Source organism: Amphiprion ocellaris, chromosome 18, assembly GCF_022539595.1.
Source record: "Amphiprion ocellaris isolate individual 3 ecotype Okinawa chromosome 18, ASM2253959v1, whole genome shotgun sequence".
Classification (NCBI taxonomy): domain Eukaryota; kingdom Metazoa; phylum Chordata; class Actinopteri; family Pomacentridae; genus Amphiprion; species Amphiprion ocellaris.
Genome location: NC_072783.1, coordinates 9,886,585 through 9,911,068, shown reverse-complemented (window position 1 = coordinate 9,911,068; position 24,484 = coordinate 9,886,585). Strand labels below are relative to the sequence as shown.

Sequence of the window (24,484 nt, the reverse complement as noted above, 5' to 3'; positions counted from 1 at the left end):
GTGTGTCTTTGTGGTTGTTTTTTTCTTCTTCGTGACATTTTTGGTCTCTTTGTGGTTGTTTTTGTCTCTGTGGTTGTTTTCTGTCTCCTTGCAGTTGTTTTGTGTGTCTTTGTAGTGGTTTTGTCTCTCTTTGTGGTTGTTTTGTGTCTCTGTGGTTTTTAACCTATTTTGTGGCACTTTGCTGGCACATTTTCACTTTTTTATTGGTAAAATAGCTAAAATTACAATTGTTTTACAGATATTTGTTGTTATTTGCACAATTTTTACCTTTTCTAACCTATTTTTCTGGCACCTTGATGACAGTTTCCAATTTTTTTGTTGGTAAATTAGCTAAAATTATAATCATTTTACAAATATTTGCAGTTATTTCCACAATTTTTTACTGTTTTTATGCTTTCTTTCTGGCACTTGCTGGCAGATTTACACTTTTCCTATTTGTTTGTTGGTAAATTAGCTGAAATTATATTAGTTTTACCGATATTAGCTGTTTTTTCCACAGTTTTTAACTTTTTTTTCTGGCGCCTTGCTGGGAGATTTTCACTATTTTTTTGTGTTTGTTGGTAAATTAGCTAAAATTATAATCGTTTTCCAATATTTGCTGTTATTTTCACAATTTTTACAGTTTTTTTTATAGATATTGTTATTTTCAGAGTTTTTACGATTTCTAACCTATTTTTGTGGCACCTTGATGGCAGATTTTCACTTTTTTGTTGGTAAAATCGCTAAAATATAATCATTTTCCACATATTTGCTCTTATTTCCACAGTTTTAACCTATTTCTCTGGCACCTTGCTGGCAGATTTTCATTTTTTTGTTGTTGGTAAATTAGCAAAAATTACAATTATTTTACAGATATTTGTCGTTATTTCCACAGTTTTTACCTTTTTTAAAACTTGTTTTTCTGTCACCTTGCTGACAGATTTTCACTTTTTTGTTGTTGTTGTTGGTTGTAAATTAGTTAAAATCATAATTGCTTCACAGATATTTGCTGTTCCACAGTTTTTAACCTATTTTTCTGGCACGTTGATGGCAGCTTTCCACTTTTTTCTCTTTTTGTGTTGGTAAATTAGCTAAAAATATAATCGATTTACAAATATTTGCTGTTATTTCTACTGTTTCTACCGTTTTTATGCTTTCTTTCTGGCACCTTTCTGGCACATTTTTACAGTTTTCTCTTTTTTTGTTGGTAAATTATCTAAAAATATAATCATTTTCCAGATATTAGCTGTTATTTTCACAGTTTTTACCATTTCTAACCTATTTTTGTGGCACCTTGCTGGCAGATTTTCACTTTTTGTTGGTAAATTAGCTAAAATGTAATCATTTTCCAGATATTTACTGTTATTTCCACAGTTTTAACCTATTTCTCTCGCACCTTGCTGGCAGATTTTCATGTTTTTTTGTTGGTAAATTAGCAAAAATTACAATTATTTTACAGATATTTGTCATTATTTCTGCAGTTTTTACCTTTTTTGAAAACTTTTTTTCTGGCACCTTGATGGCAGATTTCCACTTTTTTCTTTTTTTTTGTTGGTAAATTAGCTAAAAATATAATCATTTTCTAGTTATTTCCATTTTTTAACCTATTTTTCTTGCACCTTGCTGGCAGATGTCCTCACTATTTTACAGATTATTTTTTACAGTGCCTCCACACACATTCCTGCATATCTTTTCTTCTCCCCCTCCTCCTGTCCGGTGCAGAAGCCTCTGGGTTAACCGTCCCTCCTCGCTGCCTTGTCTTTCCCAGGACGTCTGCCAAGGTTACAAGCTGAGAGGGGAGGAGGTGGGAGGAGGGGGGAGAGCAGCCGACACAAAGGGAGAGAGAGAGAGGGATAGAGGCGGGAGAGAGACATTCACAATGCATGAGACACCAGAGAGGAGGGAGTCCTAGCAGCAGCTGCAGCCTTGACAAGGTTTCTGGATGCAGCCTCACATCTTAATACGTTCCTGCTCCGGGAGTCAGCTGACGGAGGTGAGGAGGTCCAGCAGCAGCAGAAAGGGGGCCGGCCTTCCTCCTCCTCCTCCTCCTCCTCCTCCTCCTCCTCCTCCTCCTCCTCCTTCTCCTCCTCCTCCTCGCCTGGAAGGACTTTCGCAATGCTGACTTCGCCTGGCGGACTTTGTGCTTAGGCTGCAGCGTTCGGGACTCATTCGCTCTGAGCTCAGCAGCATGCAGGGCGTCCCGGAGGAGTGGACGGAGGAGGATGGGGGGACGGGGGAGAGGAGCAGGGGGACGGGGACGGGGACGGGGAAGGGTGAGGAGACCCTGATGATGGAGCTGACCAGGCTGGTGCAGAAGACGGTGAAGGAGAGCAGCTGGTGGGAGAGGAGGGGAATCGACTGCAGCATCCTGGCAGCAGCGTTCATCAGCCTGCCGCCTGGTGAGAGCAAACTTCATTCAGTCGCTTTTAGTCCGGTCACTGCTAGAAAAGAACAAAAGAAAACACAAAGTAGATCAATTATCATGTTTACTGCAAATATTAGTCCACTCATTGATTAGGCAGCAATAGAAAAATGATTAGCAACTATTTTATGACCGTTTTTTGCATCTGGTTGTAGTTGTTTTGTCCGTTTGGGCAAATTTTTTCTGTTTATTTAAAGTGGGTTTTTTTTGTTAATTAATTGTTCGTTTGTGTGTCTTTGTGGTCATTGTGTGTGTCTTTTCAATATCTTGTGTCTCTTTGAGGTCATTTCATGTCTTTTTGTGGTCATTTTGTGTCTGTGTGGTTGTTTATTTGGAAAATAATGTGTCTTTTGCAGTCATGTTGTGTGTCTTTAGGTTGTTTTGTGTCTGTTTGTAGTAGTTTTTACATGTTTATTGTGTTTTTGTGTCTATTTTCAGTCATTTTGTGTCTGTTTGTGTTGTTTTTCACATGCTTATTGTGTTTTTGTGTCTGACCATTTTTTTTGTGTCGTTTTGTGTTTGTTTAGTGTCTTAAGTGTCTTAAGTGTCTTAGTGTTATTCTTTTATGTCTCACTGAAGTTGTTTTTCATCAATTTACTCTAAGTTTGTGTCTCTGGTCATTTTGTGTCTGTATAGTTGTTTATTTGGAAAAGAATGTGTCTTTTGCAGTCATGTTGTGTGTCTTTAGGTTGTTTTGTGTCTGTTGTTATTTTTCTCATGTTTATTGTGTTTTTGTGGTTGTTTTGTCCATTTGTGGTCATTTTTTGTTTATTTGAATTTGTTTTTCATTAATTAAATGTTCGTTTGTGTGTTTTTGTGGTCATTGTGTGTCTTTTCATAATCTTGTGTCTCTTTGAGGTCATTTCATGTCTTTTTGTGGTCATTTGGTGTCTGTAGTTGTTTTTTGGAAAATAATGTGTCTTTTGCAGTCATGTTGTGTGTCTTTAGGCTGTTTTGTGTCTCTTTGTAGTTATTTTTCATCTATATATTGTGTTTCTGTGTCAATTTCCAGTTATTGTGCGTCTTCTTGTGGTCAGTTTGTGTCTGTTTTGTTGTTGTTTTTCACATTTATTTTGTTTTTGTGATTGTTTTGTCCGTTTGTGCAAATTTTTGGTTTATTAAAAGTTTTTTCATTAATTCATTGTACGTTTGTGTGTCTTTGTGGTCATTGTGTGTGTCTTTTCATTGTTTTGTGTCTCTTTGAGGTCATTTCATGTTGTTTTGTGGTCATTTTGTGTCTCTTTGTAGTTGTTTTGTCTGTCCGGTATTTTTTTAGTTGTTTTGTGTCTCTCTGTAGTTGTTTTTTGCATGTTTATTGTGTTTTCATTGTTGTTTTGTCCATTTGTGGTCATTTTTTGTTTATTTGAATTAGTTTTTCATTAATTAAATGCTTGTTTGTGTGTCTTTGTGGTCACTGTGTGTGTCTTCATTATTTTGTGTCTCTTTGAGGTCATTTCATGTCTTTTTTTGGTCATTTTGTGTCTCTGTAGTTGTTTTGTGTCTCTGTAGTTGTTATTTTTCACGTTTACTGTATTTTTGTGTCTATTTGCAGTCCTTTTAGGTCTTGTGGTTAGTTTGTCTCTGTTGTTTTTCACGTTTATTGTGTTTTTGTAGTTGTTTTGTCTCTGTGGTTATTTTTTTCTGTTTATTTGAAGTGTTTTTTCATTAATTCATTGTCTCTTTTCATGATCTTATGTCTTATTCAGTTGTTTTGTGTCTCTTCGTAGTTGTATTTTCCATTTATTGTGTTCTTGTGTCTGACCATTTTTTTGCCTCTGTTTGTAGCAGTTCTCTGTCTTGTAGTTGTTTTTTGTTTTGTCTCTTTGTGGTCATTTTTTTCTCTTTATCTGAAGTCATTTTTCATTAATTCATTGTTCATTTGTGTGTCTTTTTGGTCATTGTGTATCTTTTCATTATTTTGTGTCTCTCTGAAGTTATTTCATGTCTTTTTGTGGTCATTTTGTGTCTGTGCCGTTTTTTTGGAAAATAATGTGTCTTTTGCAGTCATATTGTGTGTCTTTAAGGTGTTTTATGTCTCTTTTTTGTTGTTTTGTGTCTTTGTTGTTGTTTTTCACATATTTATTGTGTTTTAGTGTCTATATGCAGTCATTTTGTGTGTTGTGTCTGATTGTTTGAGTGACTTTACTGTTATTTTGTGGTCATTGTTCGTCCATTTTTTTCTCTTTTAGTAATTTTGTGCCTCTTTGTAGTTGTTGTATTACAGTAGTTGTTTTCTTTTTAGATATTTATTGTTATTTTGTAGTCATTTTGTGGTTGTTTTCTATTTTAAGTTGTTTAATGTCTCTTTGTGTTTTTTTTATTTATTGTTATTTTGTGATGATTTTGTGTCTTCCTCTTGTGTCTTTGTGTGTTTCTTTTTATGATTTACATGTGTTTTGTGTCTCTTTGTGGTCATTTTGTGTTTCTTTGTGGTAGTTTCTCATCTGTTTACTGTTATTTTATGTACTTTTGTAGCTATTGGTTGTCATTTTATACGTCTTTGTGTCTCTTTGTAGTCATTTTGTGGTTGTTTTCTGTCCATTTTCAGTCTTCGTCTACCAGTTTTGTGTCTTTTTGTAGTTGTTATTAATGTATTTATTGTTATTTTGACTATTTTGTTGGTGTGTAGTGTCTCTCCATAGTCATTTGGCGTGTTGTGGTGGTTGTTTTGTGTCTGTGTTTTTCTTTATAATATTTACACGTGTTTTGTGTCTCTGTGGTCATTTTGTGTCTCTTTTTGTGTCATATTGTGGTAGTTTCTCATCTGTTTATTGTTGTTTTGCGTACATTTTTAGCTATTGTCATTTTATGTGTCTTTGTGGTTGTTTTGCATCTTTTTATGGTCATTTTGTGTATTTACGTAGCCATTCTGTCTCTTTCCAATCAGTTTATGTCTTCCTGTGGTAATTTTGTGAGTGTCTCTCTAGTTGTGTTTCTTGTAATTATTGTTATTTTGTGTCTTTATAGCCATTTAGTGTCTTTTTCATCATCATTTTGTGTCTCTTTGCATTCATTTCGTGTGTTTGTTTTTGTAGTCATTTGTTTGACTTTCCAACAAGAAACATTAACTGTGGCTTTAAACAGAAACTCAGTGCCTGGGAGGTCTGTTCAGTAATCGCTCTGTTGCTGCAAGTAATGATTATTTTCATGTCTGATTAAACTTAATCTTGATTAATCGCCTCATTTAGTTCATAAAATACCAGAAATAGTTAAAAATGTTGGCCAGGATACCAGCTACCCTGAGACATCGATACAAACATACAAAGAGAAGCAGATTTGGTTTTTAAATGTTAATGTAAAACCTAATAAACACTGTAAAAATGATAAACATTTCAGTATGCACCTCCTGAAATTCAATAGAAATGAAACCTCTGGTGAAAATAAAGAGATTTTTAGTGTCCAGTAAGACATTTTTTAGAGATTAGAGAGAAGAAGTTGTGTTAATGTCGAGTTGCTTTGATTTAGAAGTAAGATTTTAGATAATTTAAGTCATTTAAACTTAAGAATTCATAGATATTTGTGACTTAAGATGTCAACTAGGTACCGATTTCACATTTAATAATATTTATCATATGTTTTCTTTTTAGATAAAATCTTACAAAATCAGTACCTGGAAGCTAAAACTGAGCAAAAGCTCCAGTATTTACCTCTGAAATGAGTAAAAGCTTAAAATAGAAACACTCAAATAGGTATAAATATTAGTGGTGGGACGCAATTTAAAAAGTTAATCTAATTAGAGGATTTCTAATTAATCATATTTAACATAATAAGGAAAGTTTTTCAGTTCAGTTAAATTTTCATTGACTGAATCGATGAATAGACATATGAGTTTATAATTTAAAATTAATACTAAATAATAATTTTAAAATGGGACATATAGAAAAAAAGTGATTTTGATGATTTAAAGCCTGGATTTAGTTTGTTTTTTTCCACTGTATGGCACATAACATCAGCATAAGTAGTTCAAGGTCCTTCACGAAGTTGAAAATCCACAGATTCATTCTGTTTTCATGGTTTTTGGGTCCGATAAATGGTGTCATTTTGACGGTTCTTTTTTTAGGAATATAAATTTTTATATATAAAAAAAGTTTTTATAGACTAAAAGTTTATAATTAAGTTAAGACAGACAGACAAACCAACACCAATCGTCACAAAAATTAAACAACAGAAACATTTGTTTCATTTCTATTTATCTGCATTTTTCATCTGTCTACTACATTCACAGATTACTGCAAATCTAAGTGCAATTCAACATTTTAAGACTTTTTGTAAACTCAAGCACTTTCAGTGTCTAGAAAAGTGGTCTATTATGGGATGGCTACACCGTTAATCAGTACCAGGACTCTCGTAGCTAACGTTAGCTCTGGTGCTAACAGCTACAGGTTTTACATTGAGGTGATCAGAAAACTCCACAATTTACACACAACCAGGCTTTTATCCAAGCTGCTATTGGGAAGATTTTTAAAAGAAAACTTTCCACCCAACAAGCTCAATGCGTCTCATCTTCCATCAATGTTCACCAAACTTTCTTGACTTCACTCAGTGCTTCCTGTGTATTTTCTTCATGGCTGTTAAACAGACTTTAGGTTCATTACCGCCACCTACTGGGCTGGAGTGTTCATCACAGTTCCTGGTGTGTCAGAAATTAGAGAACTGAGAAAGGTGCGATTAAATGTGTTTTTTTTTTCTGCAATTAATTTTTTTCTTTCCCATGTATTTTTATTGGGTTTTCAGCATTACATAAATTCTCCTCAGGGTACATAAAACCCAACTGTGCTTTTTTTTCCCAACACAAAAACATCTCAAGCAACAACCCCCACATACATACATACAGATGAAGAAAATTATAGATAACAAAAACACCAGCATTGACAATAGAAGCAAAACATAACAGAAAAATATCAGACAAATAAGTAAACAAAAATAAAGTAAAACCAGTGAAAATACAATAAATTATAATAAATATGTAAACCTAGGTATCAAAAAGGATTACAGTGTGTTCCAAGTTGGTCTGTATAACCTATTAACATCCTGCTCTATGAAACTGTCAGATATATATTAGTCTACCAAAGATGAAACAGTGTTGACTAAGGACAGAAAAGGGCTCCAAATCTTATAAAAATTACCTGAACAACCTCTAACTGAACTTAATTTTCTCTAAATGAATGAAGGACATTAGATCTTTCAAGCAAGCATTAGAAAATGGAGGTTTTTGATCTTTCCAGTGAAGTAAGATTCGTCTGCGCACCTCAAGAGAGGAACAAGAAAACAAAGTCCTCAGGTACACCAACAATGGAGATAAAAGGGCTGGGAACCACGGGCCTATTGAGAGCTCTAGATAGTGTGTCATAAAAAGAGGACCAGAATGGACCCAGCTTTGGACAGGAGAAGGACATGTGCACATGATTAGCAGCTGAGAGGGAGCGCCTGCCGCACATATCACTGGTGTTCAGTAGTTTTTTAAGTCTAACTTTGGAAAAATGTGTCCTGTGGAAACCTTTTTTCTGTAATCAATTAATCGAAATTAAGTCCCAGCCTTACTTTTTATACAAACACATAAAAAAAGTCTAAATTCTCTGATTGCAGCTTGTTAAACTTGAATATTTTCTGGTTTCTTTCCAACTATTTGACAGTAAAATTATCATTTATGGACTAAACAAGGCATTTGTCATCTTGGGAAACACCGATCGCCTTTTTTCACTATCGTCTGTCCTTTTATTGACCAAACAACTGATCAATAAGATAATTGACAGAATAATCAGGAGTGATCAGCAGCTGCAGCTCTTGTAAACAAGTTCTTTACCATCGGCCCTTCGTCCTGTTTACACATTCATGGTCTGGTTTTATGTAGGTCACTGCTGGTCAGCCACTGACCTCAATTAAGACTGCAGTCTATTGTGACTCAATGTCATTTGATCATCGGGTCTGACAGCTTTCCTCTGCACCACAGGACTCCTGGTTTCTCATTCACACTGTCAGCAGCAGAAACAGGTTTTTGCAGCTGCTTGTTTGAGGTTTTTTCTGAAAAATAAATCCCTAAAATGCATTATCGGTGTGGAAATATTCACTCCTGAGTTGGAGTCAGAAGGCAGAAATGTAGGATGGGCATGACTGTTGACCAGAAGTGCCTCTTTTGGCTGCCTATAGAGCCGGTCAGGTCTTTCTTTCGCTTCATTTCCAAAAGAATAAAACCAGCCATCCATTCAGAATTCCAGTTTGGAAAATCAGGATATCATAGCTTAGAAACTGGGGATGCTTTTCCAAACACTGTGGGGTTGGAACGGATCAGCTTAAACCAGGGGTGTCAAACTCATCCGAGTTCAGGACCCACATTCAGCTCCTATAAATAACCACAACTCCACATTTTTCCTTTGTTTTAGTGCAGCAAAGTACATTCTGAAAATGTTAACATTTAAGGAAGTATCTTTTTAATAAACATTACGAACAACCTGGAATTTCTTAAGAAAAATAAGTTCAATTTCAGCAACATTCAGCTTCAGTTTATCATTTACACATGACAACTTCCAGATCACAGTGTCTACAAAGGAACACAACATTTAGTCATATCTATCAGGAACTGAACGATGTAGTATTTTACTTAATGATCAAAATGACAAAAGTCAGACAAAAAAAGACAAAAAACAACAAAAACAAGACAAAATATTGCAAATATGAGATGCAAAATGAGACAAACGACACAAAAAACAAACAAGAGACAAACAATTAGACAAAAAAGTCATAAAGTGACAAAAAATGGACAAATGACAAAAATTAGACAGTAGATTACAAAAACGAGACACAAAATGACAAAACAATGAACAATCTAGTATTTTACTTTATGATCAAAACAACTTGGTCTCAAAGTTATTTTCAATTTACAGTTTTACAAATTCACAATTTGCAGTTAATGTCTTCTCTGTAATTTTTACAAAGTCGTCCTGAGGGCCGGAATGGACCCTGTGGAGGGCCAGTTTTGGCCCGTGGGCCGCATGTTTGACACTCCTGGCTTACACTGTGGAAAAGGATACAACTTGTGGGGTGCAAAGGGGATATATTGTGTATATTTTTCCTCCCGAGTTGGATTCAGCTGTAGAGTGAAGCTGACATTGTGTAACATGGAGCTGGAGACTTATCACCTCCAAATAGGCTGCTTTGAAATCAGAGGTGCATCATATTAGCACAGTTTTTTTATGGGGTTAGGAAAAGAACGTTACCTAAAACCAGCCGGGGAAGTTACTAAAGTTGAAAAGTTCAGATCTGACTTCATGTCTGTTTAACCAGGTGGTTTAAATCATTGAATACAGATAAAAACTGTAGAAGCTGCAGATAAATGTAAATAAAACAAACACACAGTGATGACACGGTGTCAGATACAAGTGGAGGATTAGGTTTTCTTCCTTCACCTGATCTTCCTGTCCGTCATGGCGGCTCAGATTAGTGTTCAAACAGTACGTTACGATGAGGTCAGTTAAAGTCCACATTAAACCCGTTCAATAAATCGATGCTTTTTTTTGCTGCCTTTCTGTCCAGAGCTGTTTACTGTTGTATTGTTCAATGAATTTGCTAAAAGTGGAAAAACAATAACAGAAAAGTACAATAAATTACTGAAAATATGAATTAAATTGACTAATATTAAATATATTTTTCACATTATGATACTGCCACCACCATGCTTCACATCATGATACTGCCACCACCATGCTTCACATCATGATGCTGCCACCACCATGCTTCATGATGCTGCCACCACTATGCTTCACATCATGATGCTGCCACCACCATGCTTCATGATGCTGCCACCACTATGCTTCACATCGTGATGTTTCCACCACCATGCTCCACATCATGATGCTGCCACCAGCATGCTTCACATCCTGTTGCTTTTCTTTCCAGAGCTTTTTACTGTTGTATTGTTCAGTTAATTTGCCAAAAGAAGAAAAACAATAACATAAAAGTTCAATAAATTACTGAAAATATGAAATAAATTGACTAATATAATACCAGAATTTTTAAATACATATATTTTTCATACAACATTCATTTTCACCTATATTTCATTTAATATTTTATGTTACCTCAGTCTATCAGGATTTTTTTTAAGCTTCCAGTACATGTCAGGACCCTGTACGAAACATGCTGTATAGATAAAGTTTGACTGATTTGTTGGTTAAACGTTAGAAGTCTCAATGTCAAGGTTACAATGATAAACAGGAGCAGTGTTATAGATAAGCATTTTATTTTTATCGACCCATCCATCAACCCCGACTTCCATAACTACTTAACCTGACTACCTTATTTGCTGCTGCCACATTAGAGGGTGCTGAAGAGTAAATCATCACTTATCATCACCACATAGGTCATAAGAAGTTTCTGCAAATCATAAATATGTTTTTTTTTTGTGGTTGATTTCAACGGGTTGATTTAATTTCTGATCATTTTATTGTATTTATTGCAACAAAAGTAATTTTCTTGAGATAAGTATTATTTTCACATCTGCAGATCTGTAGCTGCAGATGTGAAAATAATATAGAAAACAAATCTTCCCCACCATGCTTCACATCACGATACTGCCGCCACCATGCTTCACATCATGATACTGCCACCACCATGCTTCACAACCTGATACTGCCACTACCATGCTTCACATCATGGTTTATTTCATTTCTGGTTATTTTATTGTGTTTAGTGCAACAAAAGTTGTTTTCCTTTTGAAAATCAAGCAATGATGTCACCGTCACCCTACAAAACATCTATGACCTACCACAAAACTATGTAAAGCTTTAAGGTTGTTGAAAAGAACCTAACCTAACCTAAAAATCCTAACTATATAAAGCATGTTTCACTTGTTTTCCAAGTTGTGCCTCAGTATATGAATCTAAGCATTGGTTTAAAACCAAAGCAGTGAGCTAAAAGATGCTACAATCCTCTGTAAGGTGGGACAAAAAAAAACTAAATATTGGAGGCTTAATCACTATGAACTGCTGCTTTTACATTGTACAATTTTAACCTCTGTGTATGTAAAATAGTGATCATAGAAGCCTTGTTTTCATTCCTGTTGTAGAAAAACTTAACAAGCTAAGTTAGCCATAAGTGCTACTTTGCATTGTTGTTCTGGATTCTGTTGAGAGATGCTATCATAGACATGTTTAACAGCAAGACATCAGAAGAAGCAAACTTCTACAAAATAAAAGAACATGTACAAGCCTTGTAGAAGGACCTAATAGATCCTGACATAAGACGAGGAAGTAGAAATATTGTAAAGTAAATGGAGAGAAAGACCGAGTACCTGTAGTGTCCTTACCTTCTTACATTTACCTGTACTTCAGAACAGTGATAGTTATTCTCTGCTTTCTGTTTTGCAGCCTTCTTGTTACTTGGCTCCTCCCACTTTCTGTGGTTTTCAGCAGGCGTGCTGCTGATGGGCGTGGCTCACGGCATCATCACCATCAAAGGGACTCACCTGGCCAGCCACGGGGCGCTGAGCGAGTCTCAGGCCTGGGCCAAGTTCTGGGCCGTCTTTTTCATTGAGGTGAGATCTGCAGGGATTAACTGAGATAATCGGTAAACATCTGGAGAGAGGTATTATTTTAATATCTATAGATCTGTAGCTGCAGATGTTATGTTAATATGGAAAATATGATGCTGCCACCACCATGCTTCATGATATTGCCACCACCGTGCTTCACATCATGATACTGCCACCACCATGCTTTAAATCATGATACTGCCACCACCATGCTTCATAATACTGCCACCACCATGCTTCATGATATTGCCACCACCATGCTTCATGATACTGCCACCACCATGCTTCATGATACTGCCACCACCATGCTCCACATCATGATGCTGCCACCACCATGCTTCACATCACGATGCTTCCACCACCATGCTTCACATCATGATGCTGCTACCACCATGCTCCACATCATGATGCTGCCACCACCATGCTTCACATCATGATGCTTCCACCACCATGCTTCACATCATGATGCTTCCACCACCATGCTTCACATCATGATGCTGCTACCACCATGCTCCACATCATGATGCTGCCACCACCATGCTTCACATCACGATGCTTCCACCACCATGCTTCACATCATGATGCTGCTACCACCATGCTTTATGCCATGATGCTGCCACCACCATGCTTCACATCATGATGCTGCTACCACCATGCTTCACATCATGATGCTGCCACCACCATGCTTCACAGTGGTGATGGTGTATTTGTGATAATGGGCAGTGCTTGACTGAGCATAGCATCTAGTCTGATGGACAAAATGCTCAAGTTTGGATATTAGATAAAAGAACTTTGTTGCAGTTGATTTTAACCACCGGCTCTGGTGTTCTGTTCTAGTGAACTCTTTTCAGGAATAACAAACAATTGTGTAACGTCTCGCACCAATTGGCTGCAGCTGTTGAATTTAGATAAGCCCCTTTAAAGAGGGCGAGTACTTATGTAATCACTTATTTTTCTGGTATCTATGTCAGAGTAATGCAATCCACCGTCAATTCAAAGAACTGGCATTAAAGTAAAACAGATAGTTTAATCCTGAAAAGCAAAACATGCTTTTTCTAAACTTTTTGAGCAATTGGGCCCTGCACTGTAAAAAAAAAAAAAATAAAATTTAAAAAAACCCCTGAAGTAGCAATGTGTAAATGAATACTTTGTGTGTACTATTATATATATATATATGTATGTATGTATGTATGTATGTATGTATGTATGTATGTATTATTATTTTATTTTATATGTATATATATATATTTTATTTAAATTGCCTTTCAAGGAACACAAGGACACTTCACAGAAGCATAAAAATCAACAACAATAATTAAAAACTATACAATAAAAAATATCAATAACAAGAATAAAACAAAGAACACCAAAGAGGTGTGGCACAGTGAGGTTAGGGTGTGAGGGAGTATGTAGTCCTGAACAGGTGAGTTTTGTTTTTGGATTTGAAAATTGGGAAGGTGTCACAGTTTCTGATATCCGGGGGAAGTGAGTTCCAAAGCTGGGAAGCAGAGCGGCTGAAGGCTCTGAGACGGGCGAAGGGGACATTAAAGTGGATGGAGGAGGAAGATCTGAGGGGGCGGGATGGAGTGATGACAGAGATGAGGTCGGAGAGGTATGAAGGAGCGAGGTGATGGATGGACTTGAAGTTGAACAGAAGGATTTTGAATTGAATTCTTTGCTTGCTTGGGAGTCAGTGTAGTTCTTGCAGGATGGGGTGATGCGGTGGTAGGAGGGGGTTTGGGTTATGATACGGGTGGCAGAGTTGTGAACGAGTTGAAGTTTATGGAGGGACTTATGAGGGAGGCCAAACAGAAGGGAGTTACAGTAATCCAGGCGTGAGGTGACGAGGCTGTGCACAAGGATGGAGGTGGTGTGGTTAGTGAGGGAGGGGCGGAGACGGTTGATATTACGTAGATGGAAGTAAGCAGATTGGATGATGTTATTGATGTGTGAATGAAATGATAGTGTGCTATCGAGGATGACACCCAGACTCTTAACCTGAGGAGAGGTGGAGACTGGGGAGCTGTCAATGGAGAAGGAGAAACTGTCAGCTTTAGATAGGGTGGATTTGGTGTCGATGAGGAGGAATTCTGTTTTATTGGGGTTTAATTTAATTTTATTTAATTTCAGGAATTGATTTCAGAGAGGGCTGCACAGTGGCGTAGTGGTTAGCACTTTCGCCTTGCAGCTAGAAGGTCCCTGGTTCGCGTCCCGGCTTTCCCGGGATCTTTCTGCATGGAGTTTGCATGTTCTCCCTGTGCATGCGTGGGTTTTCTCCGGGTACTCCGGCTTCCTCCCACAGTCCAAAAATATGCTGAGGTTAATTGATCATTCTAAATTGCCCGTAGTTGTGAATGTGAGAGTGATTGTTTGTCTCTGTATGTGGCCCTGCGACAGACTGGTGACCTGTCTAGGGTGTCCCCTGCCTTCACCTGAGTCAGCTGGGATAGACTCCAGCCCCCCCAATGACCCTAGTGAGGATTAAGCGGTGTATAGATAATGGATGGATGGATTTCTGTGATGTTAATTTATCCAAACCGGGAAAATCTGTAAAATAATAATTAAAATTATGTATCATTTTTCAACCTTTTATATACCTATATCAAATAATGTTAAATATCTGTAAAATAATGTTAAATACAATAAAATCCAAACAGGAAAAATGTGAGAAATGACAGTAAACTGCTTTAAAAATAACTGTTAAAAACATTAATTCTTTCCAGTGTCTTTTTAAACCAGCTGGTTATAAACTCTAGTTGTGACTGAATCAGGCTCAGAGTGTCATTAAGATTCAATAAAGTGATAAAATAATTTCCTACCAGAGTTTGACCTTTGAAACAGTTTCCAGATAATAGATGTCAGCAGGTTTTTAAAGTTTCCTTTGATAAACTGTCGCAGCAGGAAGATGAACTTCTGAACTCACCTGTGGGTTTTTATCGACTCAGAAAAAACAAACTGTCCCAGTGACCTCCTGTTCCGTCCTGCTGGCTGCTATCCAAAGCAAACACTGACAGCATGTAGTTCTAGCAGTCTTGATTTCCCTGCTGGATTATTGATCTCCTCAGATTTTGTTTTTTGTCCTCTCAGATCTGCGGCTCGTTCTCGGCTCCGGCTGGCGTTAAGGGTCACATCAAGATGCACCACGCTCACACCAACGTCATCGGCCTGGGCGACTCCAGCGTCTGGAAGGTGCCTTTCCTGTCTCGGTCCATCTACCTGTTCATCGCCCCGCTGGCCGTCCCCGTCATCACCCCGCTAGTCGCCCTCGGTAGGAAATATTTCCCCGTCGAACGTGATAATCGGCATAAAGTCGAGACACTCTCTGATCCTCCTGGAGCCTCGGTGCGAGCTCGTCTCGTCGCCTCAGTGTGAGTTTATTCTCACCGGTGTGAAGCTTTCTGATTGTCTGGTGTTTCTGCAGCTCACCTCAGGGGTCACTCGGCGGTGCTGGTGTTCAGGACTGTTGCCATGGTAACGCTGGGCCTGTATTCCCAGTACTGGCTGCTGATCAACGTCTCCGGCTTCACGTCGCCGCTCAGCGCTCTGCTCTGCATGCTGGTCTGCAGGGCCATGTTCTCCGTTCCGTACATCCACGTCAACATCTTCCAGGTGAGAACATCTGCAGAGAAGGAAAAACACACAATTCACTTTACTTTTCTTTAACAAAAAGGCTTTGAAGTCATTAAAACAATGAACACTACCATTCAAAAGTTTGGTATCACTTCGAAATGTCCTTTTTTTTGAAAGAAAGTAATTCTTTTTCAGTGCAGATAACATGAAATGAATGATAAATCCAGTCTAGACATTGTTAATGTGGTAAATGACTATTCTAGCTGGAGACGGCTGATTTTTAATGGAATATCTAGCTTCAAACTCGCTTCGTCACACAAACAGGAGGTTTAATGCATCCTTTGACTCGTTGGACTAGTGTCTTTTTAGAGTCATTTTGCATCTTTTTGTCATTTTTGTGTTGTTTTGGTATTCTTTTGTGTCATTTTTGTGTCTTTTTGTGTCATTTTTCTGAGTTTTTGTGTCATTTTTTTTAGTTACTTAAGCATCCTTTTGTGTCGTTTTTGTTCTTTGAGCATATTTTTGTGTCATTTTTATCGTTTTGCATTGTTCTGTCATTTTCGTGGAATTTTAGCATCCTTTTGTGCAATTTTTCTCAAGATTCAAGATTTTGTCGTTTTCTGTAATTTTTCTGTGGTTTTGTGTCATTTTTGTGTTTTTTGTGTATTTTTTGTCTCATTTAAGCATCCTTTTGTGTCATTTTTGTGTCTTTTAGTGTCATTTTTGGGTTATTTTAGCATTCTTTTGTGTCTTTTTGTGTCATTTTTAAAAATTAAGTACCTTTTTTGTCTTTTTGACATTTTTTAAAAAATTATTTGAGCATATTTTCGTGTGTTTTTTTTATCATTTTGCATCATTATGAAAATGTTGTGGTATTTTAGCATTCTTTTGTGTCTTTTTGTGTCATTTTTGTGTCTTGTGCTATTTTTGAATCATTTCAGCATCCTTTTGTGTCTTGTACTATACTATATATGTTGATATATATATTATTGATAAAATAATCGATCGCTGCAGCCCTAGTGTTTAAATAATTGGAAAATTCTCCATAATGGCAGAAGAAAGAGGATGTGAAGAAGTAAAAGTTCTAAGATTGTTAGAATATGGAAAAAGTTCATAAATAACAGCCATGGGCCATGATCTATTAAACTCCTTGACGAGGCTTGATACCAAAACACTGAGATATTTTAGTTTAAACTTGACCTCATAATGAAGAAATGTTAAGTGTGACAAATATTGAGTCTTTTTTGAGTCAGACAAACTGATCCAGGCTCTCACATTTTCCACATATTTTATCAACGTTGTTTGGATTTCTAACTCCACTTTCCTCTGAGAGCTCATGAAATATTTTACATGTGTGTTCGGTTCTCACAGTTTGGTTCAGACGGTCCTGAGAACTGGTCGGGTAAAAAGACCTTTTGAGAAACTGGGGCTGAATGCAGCTTTGTGTTGAGAACAGAGCGAACTAACGGGATAAAGAGGAACAATTCATGCATGATTTTCCCAGATGGAGTCCTGCAGGTCATTGTTCTGATCAAAGTGTGGATTAGAAAACACGGATCTGGACGGTGTTTGTTCTCTGTGGGGGGGGTCGACTGAAGATCTGGTCTTCAGGTCTCCTGATGCTGTTGTTGGCCGACGTTCTGTCTTTTTAACCTGAACTCAGAGCCGAAGACGACCTTTGATTCTGGTTCACACACTGACACTACAGAAGAAGTATTCTGAACACTTGATGCTCCTTTAGTTTGTAACCAGTGGCAGCAGTTTTCTACTTGTTTTGGTTTGTTTGGAGGAATTAATTTAACCCAACAAAGCAAACATCTGTCAGTACAATACTGTTGTTTCTGCTTGTTTGTTTTTCCCCACCTTCACTGACATGTCATCTTCCAAATACGTTAAGTAACACAATAAAAGTGGTCATTATCATATTTTTTGAACACTTCAATCAACTGGATTCAAATGTTTGGTTTTGTTTCCATAAAGGACCACTTTCAGTAGCTGAAGCTCGACCATTCTGGGTGAATTATTTATTCATTACTTTTATCTTTTATCTCTTTATTTATTTATTTATTTATTTATTTATTTATTTATTTATTTATTTATTTATTTATTTATTGTGTTATTTTTTGTTTTCATTAAATTTTTTGTATTTGTTTGCTATGCATTTATTTATTTCAATATGTATTCAAGAAATTTTATTTTTTATTATGATTTAATTATTATTTCATAAAATTGCATTTTTTTAACCATTGGATTATTTTTTAATGATTTTTTTTAATCCATGAGCTAATTAATGAAACTTTTTATTCATCACTTTAATCTATTATCTAATTTTTTAAAGATTTTTTTTAATTTTTATTTTCTATTTTATTTTTTCTTCCATCAGCTAATTATTTATCTTTTTTATCTTTTTAATTATCAATTATTTTTGTAATACATTTTTTTATTAGGTAATTAATTCAACTTCGTAATCATCATTTTAACCAATCATGTAATTATTTAGATTTTACTAATTACTTGTTTGTTTATTTTCCATTTTATTATTAATTTTCTTCCATCAGCTATTTATTAATTTTTTTTAGCCTTTTAAATATCAGCTGTATTTGTAATGAATTTTTTTGTCCATTAGCTAATTGTTTGTTTTTTAAAACTTTTTTTTATTATTTTAACTAGATAATGATTCATTATTATTTTATAATTAATTGAAAAAACATTTTTTAAAATTTTTTTTATCCATTAGCTAATTAACTAAACAGTTTGTTCGTCACTTTAACCCATTATCTAATTATTAATTTTTTACTAATTACTGGTTTTTTATTTTCTATTTTATTATTATTTATCTTCCATCAGCTAATTATTTATTTTTTTAAGCTTTTTAATTATCAATAATTTTTCATATGAATTTTTTTATTCATTTCCTAATTATTTCTTTTTTTTCCTATTATTATTTTTCAATAAACTAATTTAACTAGATAATGATTTATTATTATTTTACTATTGGCTAAAATTAGAAATATAATAATATATAATCATATATTCATTAATTATAGCAAATTATTTCAACTTCTCAATGCTAGTTTTCCCGTGATTTCTATTATAATATGTTGTTGTTTTTTTTTTTTTTTTTTTTTAAATAAAATAAAATTTTTTTCACATTTGTCGAGCTACCCCAGAATATCTCCACTAGTCTAAAATATTAAATATGAAATAAATCCTCAGTCTAGAGTATTACTTTTGTGCCAAATTCACACAAAGATCTCTAATGTAGCCTCTTTTTCACCAGTGTCGTCATAAATAAATAAACTACATTTCTCCGTGTAACGTGATAATTACGTGACAGAAGCTTATTAAATCTGTCTCTTATCGCAGCACATCGGTCTGCCGATGTTTTCTCCGACTCGCCGTCCAAAGAGGATTTACCAGATGACCCACGGAGTCCTGAACCTTCCTCGTAACCCGCTGCTGGACTGGATGTTCGGACACTCGCTGATCAACTGCCACGTGGAGCATCACCTCTTCCCCTTCCTGTCCGACAACATGTGTCTGAAGGTGAGATTTCTCAGGTCCAGACTGTAAATAACTTCATGTTATCAGGTTCTACTCAGCGTTCAGCTCCTTGTGCTGCTGCAGGAACTTTCACTGGAAAGTTTGATTTAATGAAAACACAGCAGGAAAGAATGATGTTAAAAACCTCAGCTGAGCTCCTCATGTAAACATCTCAGAACCACAGATAGTGATTGAATCATTTATTTATTCCCAGAAAGAGCAGCGAGGATTCTCAGTGGGATTAGTAGATATAAATAAAGTGTCTTTCCTGCTCATACCAACATTTAATGATGAAAAAAGTGAACTAAGAATGTCTTTACTGGAAACAGACATGAATGTGGTCAGAATAATGATAATAAAGTTTACTAGGGTTTCTCAGATGTTAAAGTTGAGATTTTCTGACCTTTTTCAAGCTTCAATCAGTGTTTGTGTGTGACATTAATGTCACTTTGTATTTTTCTGTAGCTGTTTGCTGCAAAAAATAGCACCAGAAATAACAAGAATTTCAAATTTTTAAACATCTGGATTCAAATGTTTGTTTTTGTTTCCATAAAAGATCTCTTTCGGTAGCTGAAGCTTGACCTTTTGGTTATTTGTAGTTGCTATAGAAGCGGGTTATTCATTAATACATAATGTAAACTTTGTAGTAGCTGCTTTTAGATAATTATTTATTCATTACTTTTATCTATTGTCCACTCATTTATTTTATTTGTGGGGTTTTTTTGTTTTCATTTCATAATTTTTAAAAAATTTGTTAGCTATGCATTTATTTATTTTAATATATATTTGAAAAATGATTTGATTAGGGTTAGAAAAATTGCATTTTTTTTCATCCAATCTATAGTTATTATTTTGTCATTATTGTTTTTTATCGATTAGCTAATTAATTAAATTTTTCATTTTTCTTTTTCATTCACTTTAACCCATTATCTAATTATTTGTTTTTATTTTCTATTCTATTATTAGTTTTCTACTGTCAGCTAATTATTTATCTTTTTGGCTTTTTAATTATCACTTATTTTTCCCAAAAAATGAGTCCTGGTGTAAAAAGATTCACAGGATTCCTTTCTGATTAATCCCCACCTTCAGTTATTGACCCTCCAGATCTTTATTCAGAGCAGAGAAATTAACCTGCCGACTTCGTTAACACTCTGGATAATTAACTAACCCCATACTATTTTGGCTTTTATTTTATTTGATTTAATGAAAATAAGCTATTAATCTTTATACTTTGTGTGTCTCTCCTTTTGTTGTGGCCACTTTGAGTCGGGTCATAACATCTAGTCATTTTTATTTCTTTTATTCAGACTACTCTCCTCCCACGTTTACTGTACTCTAGTTTTTCATTTATTTCTTCTTATTAATTAAAAACACAGCATACATGACATCAATACTGTCAGTCTTTACTTTTTATTTGAAGTCAGGAAGTATCCAGTGGAGGAGGTATATAAATCTCTCCAGCTACCAAAAAAAAAATGTAAAAAAAAAAAAAGAAACCTGGCTGTTAGAGCAGCTGGGGTGCAGGAAAATACTGTAAAATAACAGTCTCATACAAATACAGTAATTTTGTGTATTTATAATAAAATTTCTCGTCTTAATTTTACATGAGAAGATGCTTATAGATGTTATAGACTGATGAAAACGCATCATAGCAAATCAAAGTAAAATTTCACAACCGATAGCATTCAACACTTGAAATTACGGTTGAACAAAATATAAAATGCACAATAAAAGAAATATAAAATGCACAATTAAAAAAAATACTAAATCAGAATCAGAATGTCTTTATTGTATGAGAATAATGAAATTGAAAGTGCAGTCATTTAAGTGCATAACAAAACAATAAAGTAAAAAAAAATAACATAACATCAAACAAAAAAACATGTAAGACCATCAGTATAAAAACATTCAGAAAAAAAGCATTCATAAAACCATCCAATAAAACTCATTAAACACTAGTTATTTAATGTGTCCTGAGTTTAGTACATCAATGGCATTTGCATAGTAAAATGCACAATAAGAAAAAATAGAAAATGCAAAATAAAAGAAATATAAAATGCAAAATGCACAATAGCAAAAATGTAAAATGCATAATAAGGAAAATATAAAATGCGAAATGCATGAGAAGAAAAATATGAAATGCAAAATGCACAAAAAGAAAAATATACAATGCAAAATGTACAATAAATTTTTTTTAATTTAACCTTTATTTTACCAGGTAAGTTACTTGAGAACTAGTTGTCATTATTTCAATAATGACCTGGTCGATATAAAATGCAAAACGCACGAGAAGAAAAATCTAAAATGCACAATGCATGAGAAGAAAAACATTTAATTGCTAAATACATAATAAGTGTAATATATACTCTAAGTAAAAATGTCCTCTGTGAAATAAGAATGTACAAATCTTAAAAAAATTTTGTGTCGTGGAAATAATGTACAAGAGTTCAATAGCAAAATAAAAGCATTTATACAACATTTATTCCTTTTCTGATGTTTTTAACACTGCTCTGTCTTTACTGTTGTTTATTGTCTTCCTTTAATGTTTTATTGTTGTTTTCTAATGCTTTGTGTATTTTAATGTTTTAGTAGCTCCACTTATGAAATCTGGTATCGAAATAAAGTTCATTATTATTATTATGACACCATATAAACACAGATGGTTCCTGATTTAAACACTTCATTTCCTTAAAAGCCCATCAGACTCGTTAGTTTTCACACCTGTCATCGTGTTTGTGTCGTCCAGGTGAAGCCCGTCGTGTCCAAGTACCTGACGGAGAAGCAGCTTCCCTACCAGGAGGACGGCTACCTGTCCAGGCTGCAGCTCTTCTTCAACAGGTACCAGGAGCTGATGGTGTTCGCGCCGCCCATCACCGAGCTGGTCGGGGTCCAGTGACCAAGGAGGAGGAAGAACAAACCGTTCGGACTCTCAAGCAGGAACGTTTCAGCCTCCGGAGTTCAGGTTTGAGCCTCGGACACACAGAACAGACTCTGAATCAATGAATTAATGAATATCCTGCACTTCTAGAGACGATTTAACACAAAGATAAACCAACCGCTGAGCTGATTGTGATCACTGGGAGCACTTGAACTGACCCAGGGTCTGTCTCATGAAGCAAATACAGCCCAGTTTATTGAAGCTCCTCACTGCTGATTTAATATTTACCTGCAACAAGGAAAGATTCAGAGTTTAATAAGATGCTGATTCTTGCTGGGAATCTCATTTTTTGCAGCGTTAAAATGCAGCAACCTTATAAAACAAAACAAAAAACAAAACACACATGCAGTATAAACTCTATACAGAAATAACTACCAATATTATACTGTTAAAATGGTGTATATGCAGGTATTTTATAGGCTCAAATACATGATTTTAATATGTTAAGTTGCTGGATTAGTTGTGGTTAATTTAAGGAAAACTGTTTTAATGAAAAATAACTATAGCATTCTATTTTTTCTTATTTTACTCTGTTGTTTTCATGTTTATTTAACCTAGTAAGTGACTAATTTGCAAAAAAAAATAACCAAAAAAAAATGATAAGAAGCACTACAAAAAATCTATAAAAAGGTGAATCTCTACTAGTTTTGTTGAAAGTCATTATTTAAAAATTAGAAAAACTCATACTCAGGAGTTCTAAAGTGCTCTGATAATAACAACTCAGTTTAAATGAAAAGAACTGACCAAGCCAGCTTAAATTAATAGGAAAACTGTAGTTGATGTCACTTAAATTCAGCAATTTTCACAGTGAAATTCAGCAGAAAAACATAAAAAAACATGTTAAGTTAAAATGATGCTTGATGATCCACAAAGTGAAAATAGAGGATATAATATAATACAATATATACAAAAAGCACAATAATCAGTGGTAATAATGCTGCTTCATGAGGCAGATCCCTGTTTTCCTGCACTGACAGACACTCAACTAGTTTTTGTTTTCATCAATGCAATATCCTGAGCAACATCTGTAGCTACAAGACTAAAGGACATGAATGTGTTTTAGTGTTTGTTTTCTTTCTGAGAATAAATTTTAACATGAATTTAATGATTTAAACATTGTTTTACTGTCTTTTATTCCAACATACTGACATATTTTTTTTATATATATATATATATATATATATATATATATATATATACATACATACATACATACATACATATATATATACATATATATAGAATTTAGTTTATATATATATATATATATATATATATATATATATATATATATATATATAAACTAAATTCTATATATATGTATGTATGTATGTATGTATATATATATATATATATATATATATATATATATATATATATATACATACATACATACATACATACATATATATAGAATTTAGTTTATATATATATATATATATATATATATATATATATATATATATATATATATATATATATATATATATATATATATAAACTAAATTCTGGTGAACCAATTAGTTGCTTAAAGTCAATAAACGTAAACAATAAATACTTAAAGCAGCATAAATTAATATTTTAGCCACTTGGGGGCAGCAGAAGCCACAAACACAAACAGTTGTGCTTTAGTTTTTGGCCACCTGATGACTTTAAGTCCAATATTTGCTTATTTTCAGCTTTGTTTGTGGTTTCTTGAGTATTTTTAGCTGTTAAATGCTTCACTGTGGCCACCAGCAGTTGCTACCTGTGTTTTTCTACTGTTTGATGCTGAGAACATTGTGTTCTGTTGGTTTATTGGAGTTTTGCCCCCTAAAACTTCTGTCTGCTACATCTGGAAACCATTAGACAAAACGTTAAAGCTGCAGTTTGACCAAAACAATGAGCTGAAAGAGGCTAAAATGCTCCTTAGAGCTGCAGAGTTTGCATTACATGCAGTCATTTCATCACTATTCAAGAAATATTAGTCAGTGCACCTTAAAGTTTTCATTTTACTTGTATCTGGGACCCAAAACTAAGTTTCTGTCAGATATTTTGGCTGAATTTTAAGAATTTCACATAATTTCAGACCTCTAAATTACATATTAGTTGAGAAACCATGGGAGGTTTCAATATCTCCAGAAATAAAACTGCCATAGTCAGTAAACTTGATGGGGACACAGAATAATTTTTAGTAGATTCAAATTATCAAATGGCATCAGCAGAGGACACATTTTTAATTACTGGTGCTTTAAAATAGAAAAAAAGTGCAACATTTTCAAACTACGGTGGTATTATGGCCCCATTTAGTTCCTGTAAGTGTATATATTTGGGTGTATCCATATTTCTACTAAAATACAGACGTTAGTCAACATTTCACCAACTTTTGAGGCTCTAACATCAGTAGAATTTGACGTGGCAAGATTGGCAATAATCCACTTTTTTGCTATTTTGACTTGAACAGTATTCAAAATGAGTAGAAATTGTCTCAGATAACTTGAAAACTGTCTAAAATGACTCAAAATTG

At 34.7% G+C, this 24,484-nt stretch overlaps 1 protein-coding gene across 1 annotated transcript; it reads left to right on the top strand.

Moving 5' to 3' along the window:
- The first annotated feature begins 1,785 nt into the window (after positions 1-1,785).
- fads6 (fatty acid desaturase 6) lies at positions 1,786-23,092 on the top strand. Its single transcript, XM_055004331.1, has 6 exons — positions 1,786-2,378; positions 11,764-11,930; positions 15,015-15,195; positions 15,349-15,536; positions 18,864-19,043; positions 21,787-23,092. The coding sequence occupies exons 1-6, from the start codon at positions 2,168-2,170 to the stop codon at positions 21,934-21,936; spliced, it is 1,077 nt and encodes a 358-aa protein (XP_054860306.1). The 5' UTR covers positions 1,786-2,167; the 3' UTR covers positions 21,937-23,092.
- Positions 23,093-24,484: the final 1,392 nt, after the last annotated feature.